This window comes from Neoarius graeffei, chromosome 12, assembly GCF_027579695.1.
Source record: "Neoarius graeffei isolate fNeoGra1 chromosome 12, fNeoGra1.pri, whole genome shotgun sequence".
Classification (NCBI taxonomy): domain Eukaryota; kingdom Metazoa; phylum Chordata; class Actinopteri; order Siluriformes; family Ariidae; genus Neoarius; species Neoarius graeffei.
In genome coordinates, this window is record NC_083580.1 from 21,724,578 (window position 1) to 21,750,947 (window position 26,370).

Below are 26,370 nucleotides of genomic sequence, written 5' to 3' on the forward strand. Positions count from 1 at the left end.
TGGTTAGAGAAACAGCTTTGGGACTAAAAGGTTGCTGGTTCAATTCCCTGGACCAGCAGGACTGGCTTAAGTGCCCTTGAGTAAGGTGCCTAACCCCCAACCTCTCTGGCAAGAGTGGTGGCGTACCTTGTGTCTGATTAGCCAAAGAAAAACTGATTATACAGGTTGGGCATTGAACCCAAACAACAACTTTAATTGAACTCTACCAGTTCTGCTAAGAGTGATCAAATATCCAATGAGATTTCTGCCAGAAGCTTGTTGATGGCTTCTAAAAACATCTGGTTAAGGTGAAACTTCCTAAGGGTCATTTAACCAAATATTAGGGGTATATATATATATATATATATATATATATATATATATATATGTGTGTGTGTGTGTGTGTGTGTGTGTGTGTTGTTTTTAGAAATTCTAAAATAAATTAAAAGGTTTGTGCACCAAATTATTTTTAGACCCTGGTCACACGATGGGTTTGCAAATACTTGGCAATCAAAAATTGGTAGCATTGCCACCAATTATGCGATGCGCAGCCAATATTCTTTGAGCTTCGCAAGTTTTTTTTTTTTTGTACACACACACACACACACTTCCCCATCAATATTCACTGGATATGAGCAATCACACGGTCGGATACGCTACTCTAGTACAAGGCTATCAGCTCATATACCATGAGTAGAGAAAAAAGGGTAGAGCATATCAAGTCAGATATATCACTTTGTCATCAAGTATTTAAAAGAAACAGAAATAGCTAAAATAGTTGTCGTCCCCCCCCCCATATCTCCTCTTCCACACTCCAGCCCAGTTGATGGTGCCAAACTGCCAAAAACCCTAAAGAAGAAGAAAATGGCAGAGCATGTTACTGAATCAACCGAAGACAAAATAAAAACTCTGCTTGAAAACAAAACCTCGAAAAACACACAACAAAAAACAAAATACAGAATAAAAGTATTTGATGGTAAGAACATTTTTTTTATTTTTCAAGAATTATTACAGTGTTTTTCATAAATTGCTACTGTCATTTTGCCGGTTTGTTTACATTTTAAGCAGAAATAATTTTTTGGATGTTTTGTATAAAGTTATCAAATTTGAAAAAAAAAAAAGGCTCTGTTTCTCAAAATTCACTGAATGTGGATAGAATAAAACAGTTATTCCACTCAAACTTTTCGTACATGGCTTACAGCTGACGAGGTGCTGAGCGCATATCCGACTCAATTTCATGGGATATGAATGAAATTAAATGAAAAATATTTATTACACACAGTTGTGGTCAGAAGTTTACATACAGTGAATGTCATGGCAATATTTGGGCTTTCAGTAATTTCTTTGAACTGTTCTTTTTCTGTGGCAGAATGTACAGCATACATCTTGGGGGGGGGAACGCTGGAATTTGGCACACAAGTTTTAATTTTCTTTGGGTTTTCTGAAATCAACACAGGGTCAAAATTATACATACAGCACACCTAATATTTGGGCAAAATGTCTCTTCACAAGATTCACCTTGACCAAACATTTTTGTTTACCCTGAACAAGCTTCTGGCAGAATTCTGGCTGGATATTTCATGACTCTTCATGGTAGAATTGGTAGAGTTCAATTAAATTTTTTTTTTCTTGGCATGGACTTGACTTATAAGCACGGTCCATACATTTCCAACAGGGTTGATGTCCGGACTTGTTTTAAGCTTACTGTTAGCCTGCTTTATCCTCCACAACCAGCTCTGATGCATGTTTGGGTTCATTGTCCTGTTGTAACTCCCAAGTTGTGTTCAAGTTTCTGATGGTTTATGCTGAATTCTGAGGTAGTCCTCCTTCTTCATTATTCTATCCACTTTGTGCAATGAACCAGTTCCACTGGCAGTAAAACAGCCCCAGAGCATGATGATCCTACCACCACCATCAGCTGGTACACTGTCCCTCTGTACATGGTGGTCACTGTGGCCAAACAACTCAATCTTTGTCTCATCTGACCATACAGCTATCCTCCAGAAGGCTTTTTCTTTGTCCGTGTGGTCAGCTTCAAACTTTAGTTAAGCTTGAAGGTGTCAATTTTGGAGCAGGGGGTCATTTCTTGGATAACAGCCTCTGAATCCATGGTGACCTAAAACTCACTGAACTGTAGACAGTGATCCATCAGCTTCCAGTTCATGGCAGGGCTGTGCCATGATGGTTCCCAGGTTGTTCCTGACCATCCAAACCAATTTCCTTTCAGCTGAGGGTGACAGTTTGGGTTTTCTTGAAGCAATGTGGCTTGGCAAAGTGACTACACCTCACAATAACTTGCATACAATTGTTTGAACTAATCTTGGAATTTGCAGTTGTTTAGAAATGGCTCTAAAGGCCCGGTCCCACTGGCCGATGGACACAAAACGTATGCAAAAAGGACACAGTGGACGAGCAAAATTTCGGGGGTGGCTCTATCCATTTTCATCCGCTCCAGAAATGGACAAAATTGGCGAAAATTTGCGAAAACAGAAAGGAAAAGAACGGACGTGGGTAGTATATAGCGGGGATGTTAAACGCATGTTCATAGGAAGCCTAGCGGATGAAAGCGGATGGAAGTGGATGACAGCTCCGAAGGGGTTACCGGTGATAACTGAGAAGCGGACGCATAGCAGAAAGAGCGGATGCATAGCGGATGAAGGGGATGCATCACGTACGCCTAACGGAAACAAAGGGGATGTTGCGCTGATGTATATCGGATGCAGACCGTTCACTGTGCATGCGGGGGGTATGAATTGCGTCTGCTCCGCGGATATAAAGGGATGCAGCATGCACGCCGTCAGCATAAAGCGGAAAGACGTGCTGGCGGCTACATCGATACATCTCTACTACTAGATGATTTTCTCCCCCTTTTTATACAAAATATCGATTGTCCGCTAGGTGTCCTTCTGCATACTCTAGACATACTCCAGACATCCTAAATATACGAGATACATCCCAGATATAAACGCTTTGTCCGTTTTGAATACTTTATATACAAGATGCATACACTTACATCCTTTCTATTTCCGTGCTACTAACGATGAATAGACGTTTCATGTACCTTATCTTTCCTCCCTCTTTCCGTTTTCAGCTGCAGCGGATGTGAGTTGCGAGGATGCCCAGAGGATGCAGAGAGGATACAGCAGACGTTTAATGGATGATAACGGACATAGAACGTTTGTTGCTCGTATATGTCGCGGATTTACATCGTACACGGTGGAAAGTTCATCCGTTCTAAAAGTTTTGTGCAGCTCAAAACTTTTTGCGCGGATGAAATCACAGTGGACGGATACTCGATGGATAGAGCGTATGAAGCACGTATGCAATGGATGCATAGCGTTTTCCAACGGATGGCAAAGATTTTTTTACGTTTTACATCCTCTTTGCATCCGTAAGTGCAGTGGGACCGGGCCTTAAGAGACATTCCGGAGTTGTGCACATCTGCAATCCTTTTTCTCAGATCTGCACTGAGCTCCTTGGACTTTCCCATTGTATTGTGTGCTGGTCAAACCAATGAGTGCTGTAAACAAACCCTTTTTATGAAGGCACAGAGAAGCTACCAGCTGTAGTCAATCATGATCACTAACAGGAAGTTAAGAGACCTCGGCCTTGGCAAGATAAGAGACAGTTTGGACGAGTGCCCTCACCGTATCACACCCTACCACAGTTTCAATAAGCTGAAGTAAACAAAGACTCACCTTAAATATGGCATCTCTTTTGCCTCCCTAGAAGGCACGAATTCTCTCTCATTTAAAAGAGCATGTTGTGCTAAGTTGTGGTCCAGGTCAATAAAGTAGCTCGTTTTCTTTGCTAATGGCAGGTTCAAATATCTTCAATTCCAATAGCTAACAATCAGCTCAACAGTAAGTAAAATTCTATCTAATGGTAAATATTGTTTATTTTAATTCATTAGCAAAACTACATAACATTAGTCATCCATATTACTCGCAAACTTAAAGTGAACGTTTTCAGTAAAAAAAAAAAAAAAAAAAAAGCAGCAATAGTTGGTTTAAAACAAGAATCTAATAGCTTTAGTAAAGCATTAAATGTACTTTTCACATAAAAACATGACTGAATTTCAAGAGTTAACAAGAGTGCTCTGAGAGCACAATATCCTCCGTTACAATATATTGCAAACGAAACTGCAGTGTGTGTCTATTACTGTCCTATAGCAAAGCCTTTTGCTAAGTTTTGTGAAATTCCTCCAAAAATAAATTGAGAGGAGTTGATTTCAGAAGGTGAGAACCCTTTCCGGGACGGACGGACTTCGCCATGACATAATCCCCCTTAGGGCCTTTCGGCCAGCAGGGGATAAATATTTATTCATTCTATATTCAATGCTTTCTCTACCTTTCATTTGTAGTGTGACGGCCATCCTTTTCCTTATAAAACTGCACCAGTGTTTGGGTGCACTGGCATGGAATTTAAAAAAAAAAAAAAGGTTATTTCAAGTATTTTGTCCAACTTGTATACTTTTGTACATGTTAATCGTCTCACTTTCTCCTTTTCTGTAGTAATTCCAGACAGTCTCAATGATGGTTTTATCTGAAAAGTAGTACAAATTAAAATGCATACAAATTTCTAACATTTCAGATTTTGGGGCAATTTTTAAACACCTAAAATGTGGTATTTCCCCCCTTAAAATTTTTTTTTAAACTATTGTGTTCTTTTAAAATAAAAAAAAGACAATGAATTGTACAGTAATGAACACAGAATTATACAGTAACCAAGCAAAGTGTTAATTAAATAAAAAGCCGTTCATATTAAAACCTTTGTCTTCATAATGAAGCTTTTTACGACTAAAATCTTCAACCAGCTTCATGAGGAAGTTTCACCAAACTTTCTTAAAAAAGTTTCCAAATAAGCCGTACCCTTCACTGCTCCTCGGAAATCCTGAAAAAGTACTTGTTTGGGGGAAAAAGTTCACTGTTTATTATTTGTACATTGGTCAACAATGTACACTGTATTTGAGTACATTATAGTCCTTTTTTTTTTTTTTTTACTCAAACCTATAATTCTACGCGTTACATTTCTTATTCCACTGGTACCTAGATATATCCTAAAATCTAAAACATACATACATAAAAAATATTAGGAAAGACAAAAAGTCAGTTCTAAATGTCATTTGTCGTTCATTTTGGATACTTTTATTTTTTGCTTTGCACCAAATCACAAACTTGAGGCACACATTTGAAGTGAATAACTTTACACTCCTCCACTCCCGTTCTATCAGTGCAACAGACTCGACCCACATTAGCATACAGCTGTAGTGTGTGTATGTGAGGCGTTTTGTCCTGAGCAGTGAACAGACCAGCTGGCAAGCCCTAACCCCCCACCCCACAGTGCCCGAAGGTCAAAAGGTCATAAGCAGCTTTCCCACGACAGTGGCATGCTCTGGAATGCATCTGCTGTATTGATGATTGGTTAATAATATTCTATGCATAATAATAATAACCATCAGTAACCATGACTTGAGCACAGATTGTCAAACAAAAAACAGAAAACATAGACATGACTCTTTAAATAGCTTTATTAATCTTAAAATAGTTCCCTTGATTCTAATATTCATAATTTGAAGGAAGTAGAGAACTTGGATAAGCACAAAAAAAATTCAACATATATTGTTTATAATTTAAAACACTGTGAAAAAAGGTTACAATATGAGGAACAGTGTGTCATTATTATTATTATTATTATTATTATTGGGCTGGTGCGTCACATCAAATTAAAGCCCAACTCCTATGTCTTATTGCTGTTGATCTGTTGGACAGCAAACTGATGCACATTTTACCTGCACCTGATAATCATTTAATTCAATTACAGTATTACTTGAAATTTATCTGCTGACCTTGATACATCCCTTATGTTCATTGAGCCTTGAAAGTAAACTCGTCCACTCCTATTTAAAATGCGTGTTTAGGATCTGAAAAGACGCAAATGCAGTTTTCCATCAATATTCGAGGGCTGCCATCAGAAAGTTATGTTAAAAGAATCCTGTGCAGCTTAAGTTTTCAGTGCCCAGTGCATCTTGAATAGTGTCGTATCCTGTAATCTTGATTATATTAGCACTATTAATATGGTGTGATCTTTTAAGGAACCCAAGATCCTTTAACAGGTCTGCTCTTGCTTCCAGCTCTCACTAACCGTAAGGAATGGACAACTTGATGGAAATGAAGCATGCCAGCTACATGGCTCAACAAACAAGGAAAAGGCGCAATTAAACTTCGAGATGGGTGAGCGTAGGTGTTGTGGTGTATGCCAAAAGGGGCAACAATGACAGGACACGGCTCTATAAGCTCTCAAGGGCAATATGGGCAAACAGAACAAGGGTTTCCTCAGCTCTGCATCCTGGCTGACACATACAGTACTGTGCAAAAGTCTTAGGCACCCTATACAGTTGTGCTCATAAGTTTACATACCCTGACAGAATTTTTGCTTTCTTGGCCTTTTTTCAGAGAATATGAATGATAACACAAACTTTTTTCCCCACTCATGGTTAGTGGTTGGGTGAAGCCATTTATTGATAAACAACTGTTTTCTATTTATAAATCATAATGACAACAAAAAACATCCAAATGACCCTGATCAAAAGTTTACATGCCCCAGTTCTTAATACCGTGTATTGCCCCCTCTAACATCAATAACAGCCTGAAGTCTTTTGTGGTCGTTGTGGATGAGGCTCTTTATTTTCTCAGATGGTAAAGCTGCCCATTCTTCTTGGCAAAAAGCCTCCAATTCCTGTAAATTCCTGGGCTGTCTTGCATGAACTGCGCGCTTGAGATCTCCCCAGAGTGGCTCAATGATATTGAGGTCAGGAGACTGAGATGGCCACTCCAGAACCTTCACTTTGTTCTGCTGTAGCCAATGACAGGTCGACTTGGCCTTGTGTTTTGGATCGTTGTCATGTTGGAACGTCCAAGTACGTCCCATGCGCAGCTTCCGGGCTGATGAGTGCAAATTTGCCTCCAGTATTTGCTGATAACGTGCTGCATTCATCTTTCCTTCAACTTTGACCAAGTTTCCTGTGCCTTTGTAGCTCACACATCCCCAAAGCATCAGCGATCCACCTCCGTGCTTTACAGTAGGAATGGTGTTCCTTTCATCATAGGCCTTGTTGACACCTCTCCAAATGTAACGTTTATGGTTGTGGCCAAAAAGTTCAATTTTGGTCTCATCACTCCAAATTACCTTGTTCCAGAAGTTCTGAGGCCTGTCTCTGTGCTGTTTGGTGTAAATTTGTGTTGGTCTACCTGACCGTGGTTTGGTTTTAACAGAGCCCCTGATTTTCCATTTGTTAATCACAGTTTGAACACTGCTGACTGGCATTATCAATTCCGTGGATATCTTTTTGTATCCCTTTCCTGTTTTATACAGCTCAACTACCTTTTCCCGTAGATCCGTAGACAATTCTTTTGTTTCCCCCATGACTCAGAATCCAGAAACGTCAGTGGCTGGATGAAAGATGCAAGAGTCTGTCTGGATCCCAGAAACTCACTCAGCTTTTATGCACACACACACACTGATTACAAGCAAACAGATCACAGGTGAGGATGCTACCTTTAGTAGCCATTCAAACCCATTTGTGTCAACTTCTGTGCATGTTATCAGGCCAAAATCACCAGGGTATGTGAACTTTTGATCAGGGTCATTTGGGTAGTTTCTGTTGTCATCATGATTTAAAAAGAGAAAACACAGTCGTTTGACAATAAATGGTTTCACCCATCCACTAAGCATGAGTGGAAAAGATGTTTTGGTGTCATCATTCATATTCTCTGAAAAATGGTCAAACAATCATAGATTCTGCCAGGGTATGTAAACTCATGAGCACAACTGTATATACACTACCGTTCAAAAGTTTGGGGTCACTTTGAAATGTCCTTATTTTTGAAAGAAAAGCACTGTTCTTTTCAATGAAGATCACTTTAAACTAATCAGAAATGCACTCTATACATTGCTAATGTGGTAAATGACTATTCTAGCTGCAAATGTCTGGTTTTTGGTGCAATATCTACATAGGTGTATAGAGGCCCATTTCCAGCAACTCTCACTCCAGTGTTCTAATGGTACAATGTGTTTGCTCATTGCCTCAGAAGGCTAATGGATGATTAGAAAACCCTTGTACAATCATGTTAGCACAGCTGAAAACAGTTGAGCTCTTTAGAGAAGCTATAAAACTGACCTTCCTTTGAGCAGATTGAGTTTCTGGTCTGGAGCATCACATTTGTGGGGTCGATTAAATGCTCAAAATGGCCAGAAAAAGGTCTTGACTATATTTTCTATTCATTTTACAACTTATGGTGGTAAATAAAAGTGTGACTTTTCATGGAAAACACAAAATTGCGTGGGTGACCCCAAACTTTTGAACGGTAGTGTATATATTTTTTTCCATACAAGTTTCGCTATTTTATGACTTCTACATTATCAAGTCAGTATAAAAACATTTTAGAGTCCAAACATTCGTTTTCCAGCACAAAATTAAATGTTACAGAAAAAAAAAATTTGTATCTGAGCAGCATATTCCATAAAAGACCACTTTTCAGATTAAAAAAAAAAAGAAAGCATAATGAAGGCTCCTGGGTTTTGGCGCAAAATTAAGAAGCAAGCATGACCGTCAAAGTGTCCAGAAGAACTGTAGCTGGTTCTGTAAGATACTCAGTAAAACCTACAGCTCATTTCCTTATAAAACTGTGCTCATTGTACCTGAGACTACAATTTTTTTTCCCAAGCAAATGGTCATCTCATACCAAATATTGACTTTGTTTCATTTATGGTTTATGCTGTTTAAAAAAAGTACTATAAAGTTGAAACATTTAATTTCATTATTCTTAAGCCATTTTTAGTCTACAGCATTTCTTTACATGTTGCCTAAGACTTTTGCACAATCCTGGAACTCATCTGTTATACCACCCGTCCTACCCATAGCACAGCCACTTTAAAACTCGGGAAGGGCTGGTAATTAGTTGAATCAGGCGTATTGAATCAACAGGAAAAGAAAAATGTGCATGACAGGGTGTACTCCAGGACCAGGGTTGAGAAATGGTGTTATAAGCGATTATTCTATCCACATTCACACACTAATTGGCTACTCTACTACTAGGCTATCAGCTCATATACCATGAGAAGAGAAAAACAAAATGGCAGCGTGTTGCTGAACCAACCAAGAACGAAATAACTTTACTTGAAAACAAAACCCCAAAAATACAAAACATGGAATCAAAGTATTTGATGGCAAGAACGTGTCTTTTTATTTTTCAAGAATGATTATTAGAGCATTTTTCACAAATTGCTACCGTCGTTTCGCCGGTTTGTTTACATTCTAAGCGGAAATTATTTTGTTGGACGTTTTGTATAAAAGTTTTTATTTATCAAATTTGGGGAAAAAAAAAGAAACTTTCTCAAAATCCAGTGAATGTGGATAGAATAAAACAGTTATTCCACTCAATCTCATCATATATCGCTTATAGCCAACTTGGTGCTACGCGCCTCGTCAGCTATCAGCTCATGTACGACTCAATTTCGTGGAATAACTGTTAAATATTCTGAATGGAATATATCTGATATACCACGCAACGCTAGCCAACATCATTTAAATAATCAATGGGCAGGTGATGTGATGCAGCCTGATGCAAAGTCCAACCAGAAGCTGATTTTGTTCTAATAATGGCACTTTATGGAAGAGTTTTATTCGTCTTATACCACAGCAATTTGCCAGCTATTAAAATGTTATGATCATACCTTTTAACCATTTTATAGTTCCAGTTAATATCGTGGGACATCTGCAAGACAGTCATTCTTATCACTTGCATTATAACAGCGGTGACCGACATTGCTTCACAAGCATGTCTTTCTTCTGTTACTGAGAAACAGAAAAGTGCAACCACCTCTGTCTTGAAGACTCTCCCAAGGTGGAAAAGTTACTGACCGTTTAAAAGCACCATCACCTGAGACTCCTTCAATAAATTTTAAATAGATGTTCCCTTCCAGAAAGCGTCACCATATCAATGATTTTGTCTTTTTTAAATAAAAAACATTTTTAAATTAGTCCATTATTAGGCTTAAAATACACAGATCATCCACCATACAAAGTCCCTGTGAAGTAGCGGTCACTACAGAAACGATAAAATATGATAAGTTAATTACAGTGCATTAATATAAACCTGTGATATGAATTATTGCTGGCACTAGTGTCAAAGTTGTTTCAGAAAATTAATTAAACACTTTCTGATCAGTCTGATTTGAGAATTCAACAGTGCTGTGGTATAAGGCTATGTCGAGATTCAAAATTAGTTTGTGTAGCTCTTCATAGATGGGACAAATTTTGTTCTTAGTACAGGAGTCTCAATCTCATCCAGAGAGCGATTTCTGTTTTTCCCTTCTCCAACATACTAAATTCAGGCGATGGTTTAGGTCAGCAGATCATTTGAATCAGATGTGTCTGACACTCCGAAGATATAACCAGAAACTACACACAAGATGAAAATAAAAATAACTAAAAAGAGACATAAACCTTTTTTTTTTTTTATACCATTGTGCAAAGCTAATTGCTGTATCAGCAACGGCATACTTTTGTTTCAGTGGAAAAAAAAAAAAATCCAGGTCGTATGCAAACGAGACAAATATTGCTTGGCTATTACCAACATCCACACGATTTTTAGCAGGAAAAAGGTTGCTGTCGTCTTTCACCAACTCCTCTCTCTCTCTCTCTCTCACACACACTGTCTGACGATCTGTCACTCTGAACAGGAAGCTGAATGATGTGATCGACTATGCCAAAAACATTCAGTAGCCAAGAAAAAAAAATCTGTAAATAACCACAGGAAAAAAAGTATTATATCTATTTCTGGAAATATGTTTTTCCTTCCTAATAACTCTCATTCAAGCATGTCAGAAAAATATTTTAAATATTAATAGAAACATCTAATGCTGTATTACGAGAAAGCATGATATCGCAAAAACTAATATACAACCTTATAGATCAATGTGGATATTAAGCACAGTTTAATCTAGTCTCAAATACTTATTGGAAAAATAGTGACTAAAAATTTCTAAGAACGTCCACAAGCTGATGCTTCTTTTCCACTGGCATAAAGGCAACGCTCTGTGCTAAAATATATAAACACGAGTGTGCCTGAAGATATTTTCTAGTGCAGAGATCCTCTCTTTCACACGCTCGGGCAGCAGCATTGAACAGTTTTGATAACACTTCTCTTTGTAGCTCTTGCTCACACACTTGCACAAAACAAACCTAATTGAGCTATTGCTATTCTCGGAGTAAAAACTTATTTTTGTCCTATAAAGCAGCTTTGCAGCAAGTTACAGCAAAGGGTCGACGACACCTGAGGCTAACAGCAGGCATCCGTGTGTTTGTGTTTGCCAAACTACTCAAAACTTTGAGATTTAACCTGATAGTCTTATTAGAAAGAGGGACAAAGGCAAATTTCAGTGCACATGTAGTAAAAATGAAATATGAATTCATACAGCATATGCCTAACAGTAGTTTTGACAATTTTGTTCAGCTATGCATTTGGATAAACTGAACTGAGCAAATCTGATTCTGCTCAACACTTTTTTTTTTTTTAAAGGCAGTAGCCTCACCAGACTTTGACTTGTTAGAAGAAAACGACTAGCTTGTCTGTGAAGTAAGCTCTGATTCCATTACAGTACTGCTACTTGTCATATATGACATGAAGTCATACACACAAGGAAACTGAATTTACATCACCAGTGTTATCTATACACACACACACACACACGCATCTTGATGTGGTCTTCCTAAGGCTTTCAACGACTGATGCATGACAGCAGAGTGAAAATCTGTCAGGTTCAGCTCAGTTCAGATTGTCGCACCGAACCATTAAAAATTTTTTTTTTTTTTTTTGTTCTGAAATGTCACCAAACTAATAAAGGGATAAACTTTAGAATATTTAAAGACACTCAAGCATACACTGTGTCTGAGTGCCGAGTGTATGGGATCACAGCAAATATCTGTGCCTGTCTTCATCCAGTGTCAGATCTACCACCTCAGGGGGCGGCGCCCAGTCAGGCTGGGCGGCGACTGCTGTCCAATGGGGCATGACCGTTTGCTTCCATGCTGATAGAGACTGGATGACGCCACCTCTTGGAAATCTCGACGCAGCACTGAAGGGGACATGAGAAAACCATGAGAGAGCAAATAATCAGTGAATGTATGATTAACTGAAATGTATTTCGCATCTATAAACATTTTTGAAATTGGTCATTTTATTGGACTGATGTACTAAATGGCCCAAAGTTTGTAGACACCTGACCACTGCAACCATACGTGCTTTTTGAACAATATGTTCCAGATTTAGTGCGCCTTTACTCTTATAATCGTCTCCACTCTTCTGGGAAGGCTTTCCACTACATTTTGAGTGTAGCTGTGGGGATTTGTGCTCAGCCAGCCACAAGAGCATTTGTGAGGTCAGGCACTGATATTGGATGAGGAGGCCTGGGGGAGCAACCAGTGGTCCGGTTCATCTTAAAAGAAGAACAACATATACAACACGCACTGAAGGCATGTCAATATCCACAATGGGCAATATCCAAAGGGGCGGAACAGGTCAAAAACAATAAAACACAGAAGGAAGAGAAAAAACAAACAAGAACACAGGGGTGTAGTGACATTACCAGACATCAGAGGAATAACGGAACGCATTCAAAGAGCAATGAGGAAACACAACATTAACACACCTGTCAAACCACACACACAACACTCCGTCAGATCCTGGTTCATCCCAAAGACAGAATACATCCGGACAACAGATGCAACACCATATATGAGATTCCATGCCAATTATGCAATAAAACTTACATTGGGGAGACAGGAAGGAGTTTCAACACAAGAAAAAAATGAACATAAGAAAGAGTGCGAAAAGGAGACAGCTACAAGACAAACCCGAACAATAAAAGAAAAGGCACAACAGGAAAATAAGTCAGCCATAACAGATCATTGCAAAAGGGAAAATCATATTATGGACTGGGGGAATGCCAGAGTCATCCGCACAGAAGATAAACATCAGCGCTGGATCAGGGAGGCCATGGAGATCCGTAAGCGAAGTCCGAGGACCATCAACCGAGATGAGGGAGCATACATGCTTTCCCATACCTGGAGTGCCATCTTGCAGGGGACGAACTGACAGTAGAAGGCGTGACCGACCTGTCAATCCAGGCAGGAAGGCCACGCCTTCGGAAACATCAGCTGATAAAAGATGCGTCACCAATAACATCCGGTGACACTCTGAGGAAGACGACAGTCGTACGTCGAAACATGTCAGGTAAACAAACCTAAAAAATTAGATGTCTGATAAAAAAGAAAAAACTAACAATCATCTTAAAGGTGTTCAGTGGGGCTGAGGTCAAGGTTCTGTGCAGGTCACTCGAATTCTTACAACCTTGGCAAATCATGCCTTCATGGACCTCGCTTTGTGCACGAGGCACTGTCATGCTGGAACATGGTTGGGTCTTTTAGGGCAGGGGTTCTCAACCTTTTCGACTTTAAGGCCCACCTGTTCATACCTGTAACGAGTCGGGGCCCCATTAAAAAAGATCCCCAGTTATTTTGGCTCATCTATTCTATTAGAATCTAATAACCTATTGGAACGTGTATTAACGGGATACAACATCACTCCTGCCCCTTTTCCACCAAAGCAGTTCCAGGGCTGGTTCGGGGCCAGTGCTTAGTTTGGAACCAGGTTTTCTGTTTCCACTGACAAAGAACTGGCTCTGGGGCCAGAAAAAAACGGTTCCAGGCGAGCACCAACTCTCTGCTGGGCCAGAGGAAAGAACCGCTTACGATAGTGGGGGGGCGGAGTTGTTAAGACCAACAACAACAACAAGACGACGAAAGATCGCCATTTTTAAGCGACGAGAAGCAGCAGCTGTACAAACGCTAAGTCATCCATTATTATTATTGTTGTTGTTGCTGCTGCTTCTTCCGTGTTGTTTTTACTTCGATATTCGCGCCAAGGTTTATGCAAACGTAGCGACATAACTGACGTATACAGCGACGTAACTGACGTGGCTTCCCTTAGCACCGTGAGCTATGGAAAAGCAAACTGGTTCTCAGCTGGCTCACAAGTTGAACGAGTTGTGAACCAGCACCGGCCCCGAACCAGCCCTGGAACTGATTTGGTGGAAAAGGGGTATCCCTGTTACGGATGGGAGCCCAGGAATGAAATAAATGCAGCAAAGACGAGCTATTTTTAATTGTAGGTATTGTATTCAAAACTGTATGGATGTGCCAGAGGCCAAGATAAAACCATGCATGCAGGGTGTTCTCAGTCAAAAGGGATTAATGATCCTTTATCACTTCACAGGGAACCCAGAAGAAACTTTTATCAGTTTCATGGCTTGTTTGATTTGAACAACGCAAGCATAGGGCATTTTAACGACGAGCAAGACACCCCAGTGACAGTAATGCTTTCTGAACAGTGAGCTTAGCTGACCACCACTTCATGTCTTGCATATCTAATGAGGCGGCTGTGACGTCGGATGCAACCAACTTCAACTTGAAAATAAATTTGTGGCCCACTGGTTGAAAAACACTTTTAGGGTGTACTCACACTAGGACTGATTGCCCTGTATTGTTCCCGAGAACCACTGTCCCCTCTTCCCCACTCACAGTGTGCTTTATATTCCAGTCCCGAGTGCACTTACACCATGATGCAGCTTTACTCGCCAACCACAATTCGTGTTCTTCAGAAAGGTGAGAACCAGATCCGTTATTATCCCAAATAAATTGAAACATGCACACTATAACGCTCGAGTTCCGTATGGCTAGCGATCACACTGTGCACAAGCCAAATGAACCACGCCCAAGCACACCTCTTCCATCCGGTCCAAGTGGCACGCAGCGATCACACTAGTCAAACGAACCAGACTTTCGGGGTCAAGTGCACTTGGGTGCGGTATGGACTGCCTCGTGAGAGTACACCTTTAGCTCCAGTGAAGGGAAATTGTATTGCTATAGCATACAAAGACACAGCAGACAACTGTGTGCTTGCAACTTTGTGGCAACAGTTTGGGGAAGAACCGCATGGGTGCGATGGTCCGGTGTCCACAAACTTTACGCTACATAGTGTTTAAAGGAACAGTCCACCGTACTTCCATAATGAAATATGTTCTTCTCTGAATTGAGACGAGCTGATCCGTACCTCTCCGAGCTTTGCGCGACCTCCCAGTCAGTCAGACGCGCTGTCACTCCTGTTAGCAATGTAGCTAGGCTCAGTATGGCCAATGGTATTTTTTGGGGCTGTAGTTAGATGCGACCAAACTCTTCCGCGTTTTTCCTGTTTACATAGGTTTATATGACCAGTGACATGAAACAAAGTTCAGTTACACAAATTGAAACGTGGCGATTTTCTATGCTATGGAAAGTCCGCACTATAATGACAGGCGTACTAACACCTTCTGCGCGCTTCGGCAGCGCATCGATACCTTCACTCCTGTTTTTTTTTCTCTCCCCCGCCCCCCCAACTTCCGTCAATACAACCAACGTGACCACCAAGACAAGTAGCCTGCACTCCTTGGAACACAGTCTAGTCAGGGGGGCGGGGGAGAGGGGGGAAAACAGGAGTGAAGGTATCAATGCGCTGTCAAAGCGCGTAGTACGCCTGTCATTATAGTGCGGACTTTCCATAGCATAGAAAATCGCCACGTTTCAATTTGTGTAACTGAACTTTGTTTCATGTCACTGGTCATATAAACCTATGTAAACAGGAAAAACGTGGAAGAGTTTGGTCGCATCTAACTACAGCCCCAAAAAATACCATTGGCCATGCTGAGCCTAGCTACATTGCTAACAGGCGTAACAGCGCGTCTGACTGACTGGGAGGTTGCACAAAGCTCGGAGAGGTACGGATCAGCTCGTCTCAATTCAGAGAAGAACATATTTCATTATGGAAGTACGGTGGACTGTTCCTTTAAATACAAAAGGCTGTAGGTAACCTGGCCAATTGTTAAACAACAACACATAAGACATGTGATGTACATAACCTGGCTTAACAGCTCATTAAAACTTAAAAAAAAAAAATAATGATAAAGCTGGATGAAAACAATCAAAATTAAATAAAAAAGTGACTAATTTAAATGTAACTTGTGTATACTAATATAAATTAATAAATAAGTAGACAAGGAAAATAAGTAGCTAATAATAATAATAATAATAATGCTTAGTGTTTCTAACCTGGCATTCTCCTGTACACCGACAATCTCCACTTCACTGTCAGACAGCGGCAGACTCACCTGGGGAGGCGCCACCTCTACTGGACCTACGGGAACACAACCAGGACAAATGTTCACCAACTCGTGTTCCACTATGCAGAGTTCAGTGATATTTGGTGGCTGAATAACGTACATGACTGACAATGTAGAATACAGTCAGGTACACATATCTGGACACTGACAGTTACTGTCATTTTATCTTTTTAACCACAGTATCTTGGAGCTGAAATTAAATAATGAATACGAGTGAGGGTATTGCTTACAGTGGCAAGCAAAAGTTTGGGCACCCTGAGTGAAAATGTCTGTTACTGTGAATAGTTAAGTGAGCAGAAGATGAACTGATCACCAAAAGGCATAAAGGTAAAGACGACATTTCTTTTCAGCGTTTTCTGCAAGATGTGTGTATTATTTTTGTTTTGTACAATTGAAGAGTGAAAAAACAAAAGGAACACCATGCGAAAGTTTGGACACCCCAATACATTTGAGTTCTCAGGTAACTTTTACCGAGGTTCCAGACCTTAATTAGCTTATTGAGTTGTGGCTTGTTCAAATTCTTCATTAGGAAAGGTCAGATGATGCAGATTTCAAAGCCGTATAAATTCTCTGACTCCTCAAACTTGTCCCTAAAATCAACAGCCATGGGCTCCTCTAAGCAACTCCCTCGCATTCTGAATAATAAAATAATTGATGCTCACAAAGCAGGAGAAGGCTAAAGAACGTAGCAAAGTGTTTTCAGGTAGCTGTTTCCTCAGACTGTAATGTTATTAAGAAATGGCAGTTAACAGAAACAGTGGAGATCAAGGTGAGGTCTGGAAGATGAAGAAAACTTTCTGAAAGAACTGCTCGTTGGATTGCTAGAAAGGCAAATAAAACCCCCCGTTTGACTGCAAAAGACCTTCAGAAAGATTTAGCAGATCCTGGAGTGGTGGTGCACTGTTCTACTATGCAGCGACACCTGAACAAATATGACCTTCATGGAAGAGTCATCAGAAGAAAACCGTTCCTGCGTCCCTGCCACAAAATTCAGCATCTGAAGTTTGCAAATGAACATCTAAATAAGTCTGATGCATTTTGGAAACAAGCCCTGTGGACTGATGAAATCAAAATAGAACTTTTTGGCCACAATGTGCAAATGTATGTTTGGAGAAAAAAGGTGCCAAATTCCAGGAAACGAACACCTCTCCAACTCTGAAGCGTGGGTGTGGATTGATTATGCTTTGGGGTTGTTGTAGCCAGTGGCACAGGGCACATTTCATTGGTCGAGGGAAGCATGGATTCGAATAAATACCAGCAAATTCTGGAAGCAAACATCACACCATCTGTAAAAAAGTTGAAGTTAAAAAGAGGATGGGTCCTACAATAAGACGATGATCCAAAACACACCTCAAAATCTACAATGGAATTCCTCAAGAGGCCCAAGCTGAAGGTTTTGCCCCGGCTCTCACAGTCCCCTGACCTAAACATCATTGAAAATCCGTGGATAGATCTCAAAAGAGCAGTGCATGCAAGACAGCCCAAGAAACTTGTAGAACTGGAAGCCTTTTGCAAGGACGAATGTGTGAAAATCCCCCAGGTAAGAACTGAAAGATTATTAGCTGGCTACAAAAAGTGTTTACAAGCTGTGATACTTGCCAAAGGGGGCGTTACTAGGTATTAACCATGCAGGGTGCCCAAACTTTTGCTTTGGGCCCTTTTCCTTTTTTGTCATTTTGAAAATGTAAAAGATGAAAATGAAACATTGTTTTTGCTTAAAATATAAAGGGAATGAGTCATCTTTAACTTTATGCCTTTTGGAGATCATTTCATCTTCAACTTGCTTCACTGTTCACAGTAACAGCAATTTTGACCAGGGGTGCCCAAACTTTTGCATACCACTGTATGTAAATCACGTAAGCAATTACTTTTGGCAGCTTAAAAAGTGGACAGACACTTATAATAATAGTAGGCATATCAGACGCTCGCTGGGTGTGCTGTGAAAATTGTGCAAGCAGACGCTCATTTAAGTTTCCAAATCTGTCATTGCTTAAGTCTTGAATATTTTGCATCATGAATACTATCATTAAACAGCTTATAATCTCTGCTTTCCAAAGATATTTATCTGGTTAAGATCTGTTCAGTACTTTGGGAGTAACAGCACGCTGAAGTTGGTACAACAGAGTGCGCACTCTGCTCGCGGGACGTTGGGAGACTGCCGGTGCGTTTTGAGTCACGGGAAAGCGCTCAGGCTCTCTCTCTTCTGATCGGTTTCTGACTGGGTTACTCGTAAATATCAATCAGATAACTTTTATAGGGATGTTCTCTCGCTCTCATTGTTTCTGATGAAGTATTCAGATGTTATGATTCATGGGAGACTTTGAAGTGAGTTTTCATAGCTTTACCGACTTCTTTTCCCAAATCAAACTGATTCCTGTAAATAAATAACTAATTCTGGAATATAACTGGAGTTGTTTTGATGAAAAATATTGAGATCTTAGTGGTCGGAATGATATTTTAAAAAACCAGAAGTCAGAAACGTGTCAAGTTCAATTCAATTAATTGGAACTGTTTATTGGATGTGGCTCACACAGTTTTTTTGAGGTTAAGACCAAGTCATAACGAGATGAGTCATAATGAGATACTGTCATCATGAGAAGTCATATTTATGAGGTACTAAGTCATAATGAGATACTGTCAATTATGAGGTACTAAGTCATAACAAGATGGTCATAATTATGAGATATTAAGTCATAATGAGAGTCATAATTATGAGGTACTAAGTCATAATGAGAAGTAATAAGTATGAGATACTAAGGCATAATTATGAGATACTGTCATAATGAGATACCAAGTCATAATTATGAGATGCTAAGTCATAATTATGAGATACCAAGTCATAATGAGATACTGTCATAATTATGAGATACTAAGTCAGAATGAGAAGTCAAAATTATCCCCTTCAGACACAAGGAAAAATGCTATGGAACTTCATGTGTACAATTGTACACATTATGTCCGAAGGGGTTATGAGATACTAAGTCATAATTATGAGATCCAAGTGAGCATCCCCCCCTCCAAGTGGTGGAAACGGGCTTCCGTAGCCTCGTGCTTGTTTCACAAATATTTGGTAGCCAGTTTTCATTTTAAAAATTTATGTTTAAGCTTGCATGAATAGGTGGTTTGTACATATGTAAAATAAAAATATCAGGTTCTAACTTTTGTGCAAACTGCAGGATTGCCTAATAACCATGTATTCCATGTTCCATCCTTAGTAATAACTTGAATTAGTATAAATATGCAGGTGATCACAGAAAATCGCGTGCGCTGACTGGTCAAGAAATTCAGACTTTCTCGATAATCGCCTTGAGCGACTTGACAAAATTGACAGCCAATGGGTTCGTCACCGTGAAGAATAATTACAAATTATGAAAGAAAATGCTGTTCCTAAAAGCACGAAAGATGCTATGAAGTTTGATCTAAAACTATTCAAAAAGGTAAGGTGGAATTGTGATTTATTTTATCCATTTCAAAACAAAATATTTTATGCGGGTCGGCATAGATAAGTGACACAATCCTGCGCCACGCCTGTATTACGTTTGCATGGTGCTTTTGAAGTTTGAAAAATTATTTTTAATACGATTTTTTAAAAATAATCACTTGTGTATTTATACTAAAACAATTATCTGCCTCAGGCTCAGTGAATATCGGTGACTAATAACCTTGACTTTGTCTCAGTTATTATTCACCGATATTCACTTTGCCTTCTGCGAATAATTATTAATTACTAGATTATAGTCGATGGGTCACTGTTTAGTGAAACTAAATTTAATTCTTAAGAATTCTGTAGTTAATATAATGGGTATGACTCACCTAATGTTCCTAAATTTAAAATAAAGGGAAAAAAAAAAAAACACCCAAAATCTACTCCACCAAAGAAACCTTGGCACTTTATTAGCGTTCTGTGCCAAATTATACCCAGGTAAAAACTCCACTCTCCGTTCTTACAATCATTTGGCTCTACAGTCTAAACGTGGCTATAAAGAGGATTCTATTACTTTATTGCCACTCATTAAGCTTGGTAGGTGACTGAGTCAGCATCTGACATGGTCCTTTTCCTTCCAAGCCATTTATACGCTGAAGCATTAAAGGATAATTTCCGCATTTCACATTTGCCTAACACAAGAATGACGATGCTAAGGCTGCACAGTTCCTGAAATCTAATACTGTCCATTCTTCCTTTGCTTCATTCTTTCCAAAGCATCTTTATTCAAAGGTCACCCCTTTTGTCATCCCTCCATTTTCAGATATTTTCAAGTGCATTAAAAGGAAATGTATCGACACTTAATTCATCGAATACCATCCACTGACCTGAGTGTGTGTGCAACTGTTGCTCCTGTTCAGAGTGCGTGTCTGACACGTCATAGTGACCGATGACCTCTGGCCCCACTGCACAATACACACATGCACACAATGGTTTTAACTTACTAGCACAATCACCAACTACTAAATCATGACTTCATATGTTTCTCTGTCGCTAAATAGTATCTTATTTAATTTTAAATAAACTTCTGTCTACTGTAAGGGTTTGGGTATTTATTGCCGGGGGGAATCAAATGCGACTATAACTTGCTATTCAGTCAAACTTACCATTCAGGCACAGCAGCAAACAATGTGGGTTTTTTTTTTTTTAAATAATCAATTCATGTATATCCTCCTGGGAACCAAGAAAAAAAAAAAAGTCTCTCAATTTCTCTTCTGTTGAGATTTCCTTACTAGGAATTTCCCAGCAACCCTCCTAGTCACATGATACATCATTGGAAAGCCCAGGATGTACTCTTTACAACACACCAAGAGTCAAGTGAATAGCTTGAAAAGAGTAAGAGGGTGTGCACGTAAAACAAATGTCAACTACAGAGGACACAAGTCTATGGGTTGGTTCTCAGGAGGATATGGCAGTAATAAGAGCGACAACAGTGTTTAGGAAACGTTTGAGTACTTTTTAACGGTTTACGGTTATTAAGCACAAAAGTCTTTTAGCACAAATCTGAAGTCTCTTCGCACAAGATCCAAGAACATTTGATCCGTAAAGCCTAGGTCACAACCGGCCATACGTGCTCCTATGGCCGGTCTACGTGCAAAAAACGCAAGAAACGCACAGAAGGCACATGTGTGACGTGCTGATTTTCGAGCCGTAGACGGGCCGCAGAAGTTCTTTGTCATGTCAAACAAACTCTACGGGCGCTTACGTTTTTTTCAGGTTGCAAGACAAACTTACGGCCAAAGTGTGTGTTTCTCCACGAACAAAAAAAAAAACGCAGCGATTTGGGAAACGCCAAAAATCGCACGGCCAAAAAAATCATACGTCAGGTTGTGACCTAGGCTTAAGTATTCATAATAAAGACTGTTTAAAGATGCTTGATGGATTTTTTTTTTAATGAAAGTTGCTGAGATCCTGACTGAAAATGTATTTCCCGACTGTATTTCCCCACTCCGCCATCTTGAAACCGCCATGTTTGATGTAGCCTGCATGTTAGTCACCAATCCTCCCTCCAAATTATTTAACACAGCACGTCCCCCGACAGTACACTGCTACTTAAGTGCTAAGCCTAAATTACATCATATTTATTATTTACAATTTGCTAATTTGATAAAGAATGAAAAGTCAAGCGAAAGGTACAAGAGTTTAAAGAAAGCTTTTTGTTTGTTCTTTATGTTCATTTTTTACAAAAGAAAAGGAAAACTATGTACAGCTATTTTATTAAGCTATTTGCATTTTAGATCATTGCTGACTTCTAAATGCAAGAACGTGAAATAATTAAACCTGAAAAAAAAAACAACTTGATGAAGTATAGGTGCCACTAAAAATGCACACAATTTAAGTTGTTGGAAGACAGCAATCATAAACCCCATCCGATATCAAGAGTATTTTTTTATTATTATTGTGACCACAATCCACAGTTGTGCTAAAAGACTTTTGTGCTAAATAACCGGACACCCTTTTTAACACTACATTAAAAAAAGAGGAGAAAAAAAAGGCACACATACACACAGGGATGATGAACGTCTAATCTACCTCAATTACCAGATTATAGGTAAATGAAAATGAAGACCAGCTTAAAATGTAGTTGAAAATGATCAGCATTTATATTCAAAATGTTCAATGAAGAGCAAAATTCAGCTCCTTATTTTCCCTGCATAATCCATCCACGATTTGTTTTCCATTTCTATTCATTTTCCTCTACTTTCGACTTCAACAGAACAATTTAAACCAGGAAATGACCCTAATTTGTAAATTATTTACTGTAAATCTTTAAATTGCCATTACCAAGTTAAACATGCACTCACTGGCCACTTCAATAGGAGTAACCTGTACCCCTGGTTAGTCATGTAATTATCCGATGTGCCAATCATGTCGCAGCAGTGCAATGCAAAACACCATGTAGATACAGGTCAAGAGCTTTTGGGGGGGAATCACTCCAAAATAACCCCCCCATTCTTCAACGGTCTCATTCTGAGTGAGTCTGTGCCCACTGTAGCCGACAGGTCTAGACCCTGATGTGGTCTCCTGGTTGTGGCCCGTCTGCCTCAAAGTCGATGTCGTGTGTATTCAGGGCTCAACATTAACTTTTAAACCCACTTGCCCTGGGGGGCAAGTTGGACAAGTGGGGGTAAATTTCCACTTGCCCCCTATTTTGCAAGTACTACTTTTTTTTTTGAGGAAAACCATAGAATAGTTGTGAATTGCAACATAAAATGAAGCTCACACACTGGAGTTGAAGTTTGGTTATTGGTTACTTACTTTTTACTTGTAACGGACAATAACAATTTTATCCAAAATAGTTTTCCTGCCTTAGTCAATTTATTTCCATTTCACATGTAAAATTCAGCATGTTTGTGTAGAACCCTCTCAGACTGTAGGTTCATTACTCGATAATGTAGAAATCATAAAATAGAAATCTATAACAAAGTTTGCATGAAGGAAACAATAGGGTGCCAAGACTTTTGAACAGTACTGTGTTTGAGAATATTTATATATCCTTTTTTTGTTATATCATCCACCTCTAGGTTTAAAAAAAAAACAAACACAAAATTAAAAAAAAAAAAAAAAACAAGCGCTGTGTTATGACAGACAGGATAATGTTTGAGTTTAAAATTATTTAGTGTGTAGGTTGTGGGAGTTTTATACAGATCTGGCAACCTGTAACTGAGGTCCACTTTACACGGGGACGGTCTGAAACAAAAACGCAAAAGTCCGTTTTCGTTCTCACTTTTTTCCGCGTCTACACGACCGTTTTCAAGGAGGAAATCTGCGTCTATACGGTGACGCATAAATGTGTGGAATTCAATTGGATGTGCATGCCAGGCGGCTAGGTGGTGCTGTGAAAGACCTCCGCTATGTCTGCACGCATGCGCAACGTCTTCCGTCTTGTCTGATCTGCACATCTGCGCCACGAAAACTTTGACTACTCTGGCTATGGTAAGTAAGAAAGTAAGTAAAAAAGTAAGAGCATACTATACCCGCCTCTGTTCATTAACGGTATATGTGCAGATTCGGTATAGATGTTCGCCAAAGCAGCTTGAAGGTCCGTTGGATCGATGTAATCAGACATGCTCTTACTTTTTTACTTACTTTCTTACTTCCCGGGCTGGCATGTACAGTATATGACACATGTATGACGTAAACGCGTACCCGACGTGAGCAGATCCGAGCAGAGTTTCGCGTATTGGGTAGTTTAGACGGATATGCAACGGGGGCTGTTTTTAACTTATCCACTCTGGAAGGCGTTTTCAATTTTTTCCGTTTTTCAGCCTCAGAAACGCCGTCCCCGTGTAGACGAAAGGCACTTCCGATAAAATATTTAGTCGTTTTTACCCGACAGCGTCCTCGTGTAAACGGGCCCTGAATCAGTGCAGCCGTCTGTCATGAAGCAGCACGGGGTGTGTGTGTTTTAATATAAACCTAGAGGTGGATGATATACAAAATAAATAAATATAAATTTTTTTTTTTGCACAGGACTGTGTTCCCCTGATAACAGAAACAAAGCTCCAGCTCTCTCTGCTCTTAATCTGTTCTGTTCTTTCAGGATTTATCGCGCATGTTGCTCCTTGTTGAATGTTTTTATGCCCAAGTTATTTGAAACCAACCTGGGTTTTCTGTGTCGAATAAGGAAGCGGCTTCACCTGTAAGAAAATCAAAACACTTTCATGAAGGAGCTGACTCGAATTCGAGCAGAAAAAATAAAACGAGATTCTTAAGCAAACTCTTCCATCCTCACTTCCGACTTTGTGTTTGTAAAATACATTTTAAATACAATCGTGAATTTCTCTGGAGTTTTCAGGCTGAGCTTCTCTCTTCATATTCTTTAACCACTCGTTTTCTCGTTCTTGAAGCATTTGCTTCTATTTGTTCACATTTTTTCTTGATATCAGGGAGACGGTAATGCCTTTTATCCATTTCTCTGTTTGAACGAGCAAAAACAGCACAAAAATTAACCATATTGAAGACGGATTAAGCCTTGCTTGCATGAAAGACGGTGTCTGTCTGACCCCAGCTGTAATTATCACATGATGCGCGACATCATACACAAGGGGTCTGTAAACAGTACGTGTACCATACAACAACAGCGGGGGTATATAAAATAACTTGCAAAGCAGTAAATGAAACGGAGACAAAGAAAACAGCCAAGACATAATGGCGGATACGTAGTGACGGATGCTTTTAGAAACTGAAATAAAAGATCAAAAAGCCTAATTTTTGTGGTGCTAGTCCGTAATATATGCTCATTCCAACTTGCCCGGTCAGGCATGTCGGGGACATATCCCACTTGCCCGAATGCATGTTTCACTTGCCCCGGGCAATCGGGCAGTCCTTAATGTTGAGCCCTGGTTTTAAAATACTTTTCTGCTTAGCATGGTTGTAAAGAGTGAGTTACTATAGCCTTCCTGCTGGCTCAAACCATTCTGATCCTTCTCCTCTGAACTCCCTCATCAACAAGGCATTTCTGCCTGCACTCAATGTTTTTCGTAGCCTAGTAAACTAGACCCACCCGCCTAGCGGCCAAAAGTATTTTTGCCTAGCGAATGGGTCTAGCCTCGCACCATATAAACAAAAACACCCCGGGCATCAAATCGTGCCCGCCGATCACAACGCAAGGTTTTTATTTGGATTCTTTGGGCGGGCTTTTTCAGGAGTGACGACAAAGCTGCGCGACGCTGGAGAAAGCGCAGCAGGAAAGATGGCTACGGCTAGTGAACAGCGCGCGTTTGACTCTGCTTTGGAATCAGTTTTAGAAGAATCAGACTTGGAGTTTTCGTTGAAACATGAGCAGGAAGAGGCTCTCCGCTCATTCCTTTTCAAGAAGGACGTTTTCGCTGTTTTGCCGACCGGCTATGGCAAAAGTCTGATCTACCAGCTGGCTCCGCTCGTAGCCAAAAGGATGGGGCTAGTTTGTGCAGTACGAAGAATTAATAAACAGCTTTGAAACATTACTTTTTGATTGTTTCTTATTTTCCCGTTATTTTAAATTTAAGGGAAATTATTTCAACAAACACTACTAAATAAAAACTCTCAAAAACAGTTTAAGCAAACCCTTGAAAAACACTTGGGGGGGGGGGGGGGGGGGGGGGAGTGTCTCTGTGGTACAGACTCCAAACTTGTGGTCATTATCTCCAAACTTCTTAATATCTAGAACCTGTTTATTAATTAATACGCATTTTGAAAAATTATTTATTTCAAGGTCTCCCCCACTGCTTTCTGTCGCTCTGACTACGTCACAGTCACTGTTGCGCTGATTGGTCAGAGCGTTGGCCTATACGCACAGAGACAGTTTGAAAGACAGCGGGTTGTTCCTCCCACCCCCGTCGGAAATGTCTACGGATCGAGGCCAGACTAAACATTCACATTTAGTCTGGCTTGCCAGGCTATGTTTTTCGCACAATTCTGTGCAAACTCTAGAGTCTGCCATGTGTGAAATTCCCAGAAGATCAGGAGTGTCAGATACTCAAACCAGCCCATCTGGCCCAACCAACCATACCATGGTCAAAGTCGCTGAGATCACATTTTTATTCCAAATACTAATGTCTGATATGAACCTGAAGCTCTTGACCTGTATCTGCGTGCTTTTATACACTGAACTGTTGCCACATGATTGGTCAGTTGGATAATGAGCAGCT

The 26,370-nt window shown here is 39.9% G+C and overlaps 1 protein-coding gene across 2 annotated transcripts in view; it reads right to left on the minus strand.

Annotated features, from left to right (window-relative positions):
* Positions 1–5,491: 5,491 nt before the first annotated feature.
* Positions 5,492–26,370, minus strand: part of ark2n (arkadia (rnf111) N-terminal like PKA signaling regulator 2n) — a 111,380-nt gene continuing 90,501 nt past the window's right edge. The window contains exons 3-5 of one of the 2 annotated variants that reach the window (XM_060935678.1): positions 20,566–20,643; positions 16,184–16,268; positions 5,492–12,117 (exon numbers count right to left, since the gene is read on the minus strand). In XM_060935678.1, coding sequence (XP_060791661.1) covers positions 11,952–12,117; positions 16,184–16,268; positions 20,566–20,643 — 329 coding nt within the window. In that variant the 3' untranslated portion in view covers positions 5,492–11,951. The remainder of the gene's footprint in view (positions 12,118–16,183; positions 16,269–20,565; positions 20,644–26,370) is intronic. The other variant, XM_060935680.1, reaches the window with a different exon arrangement.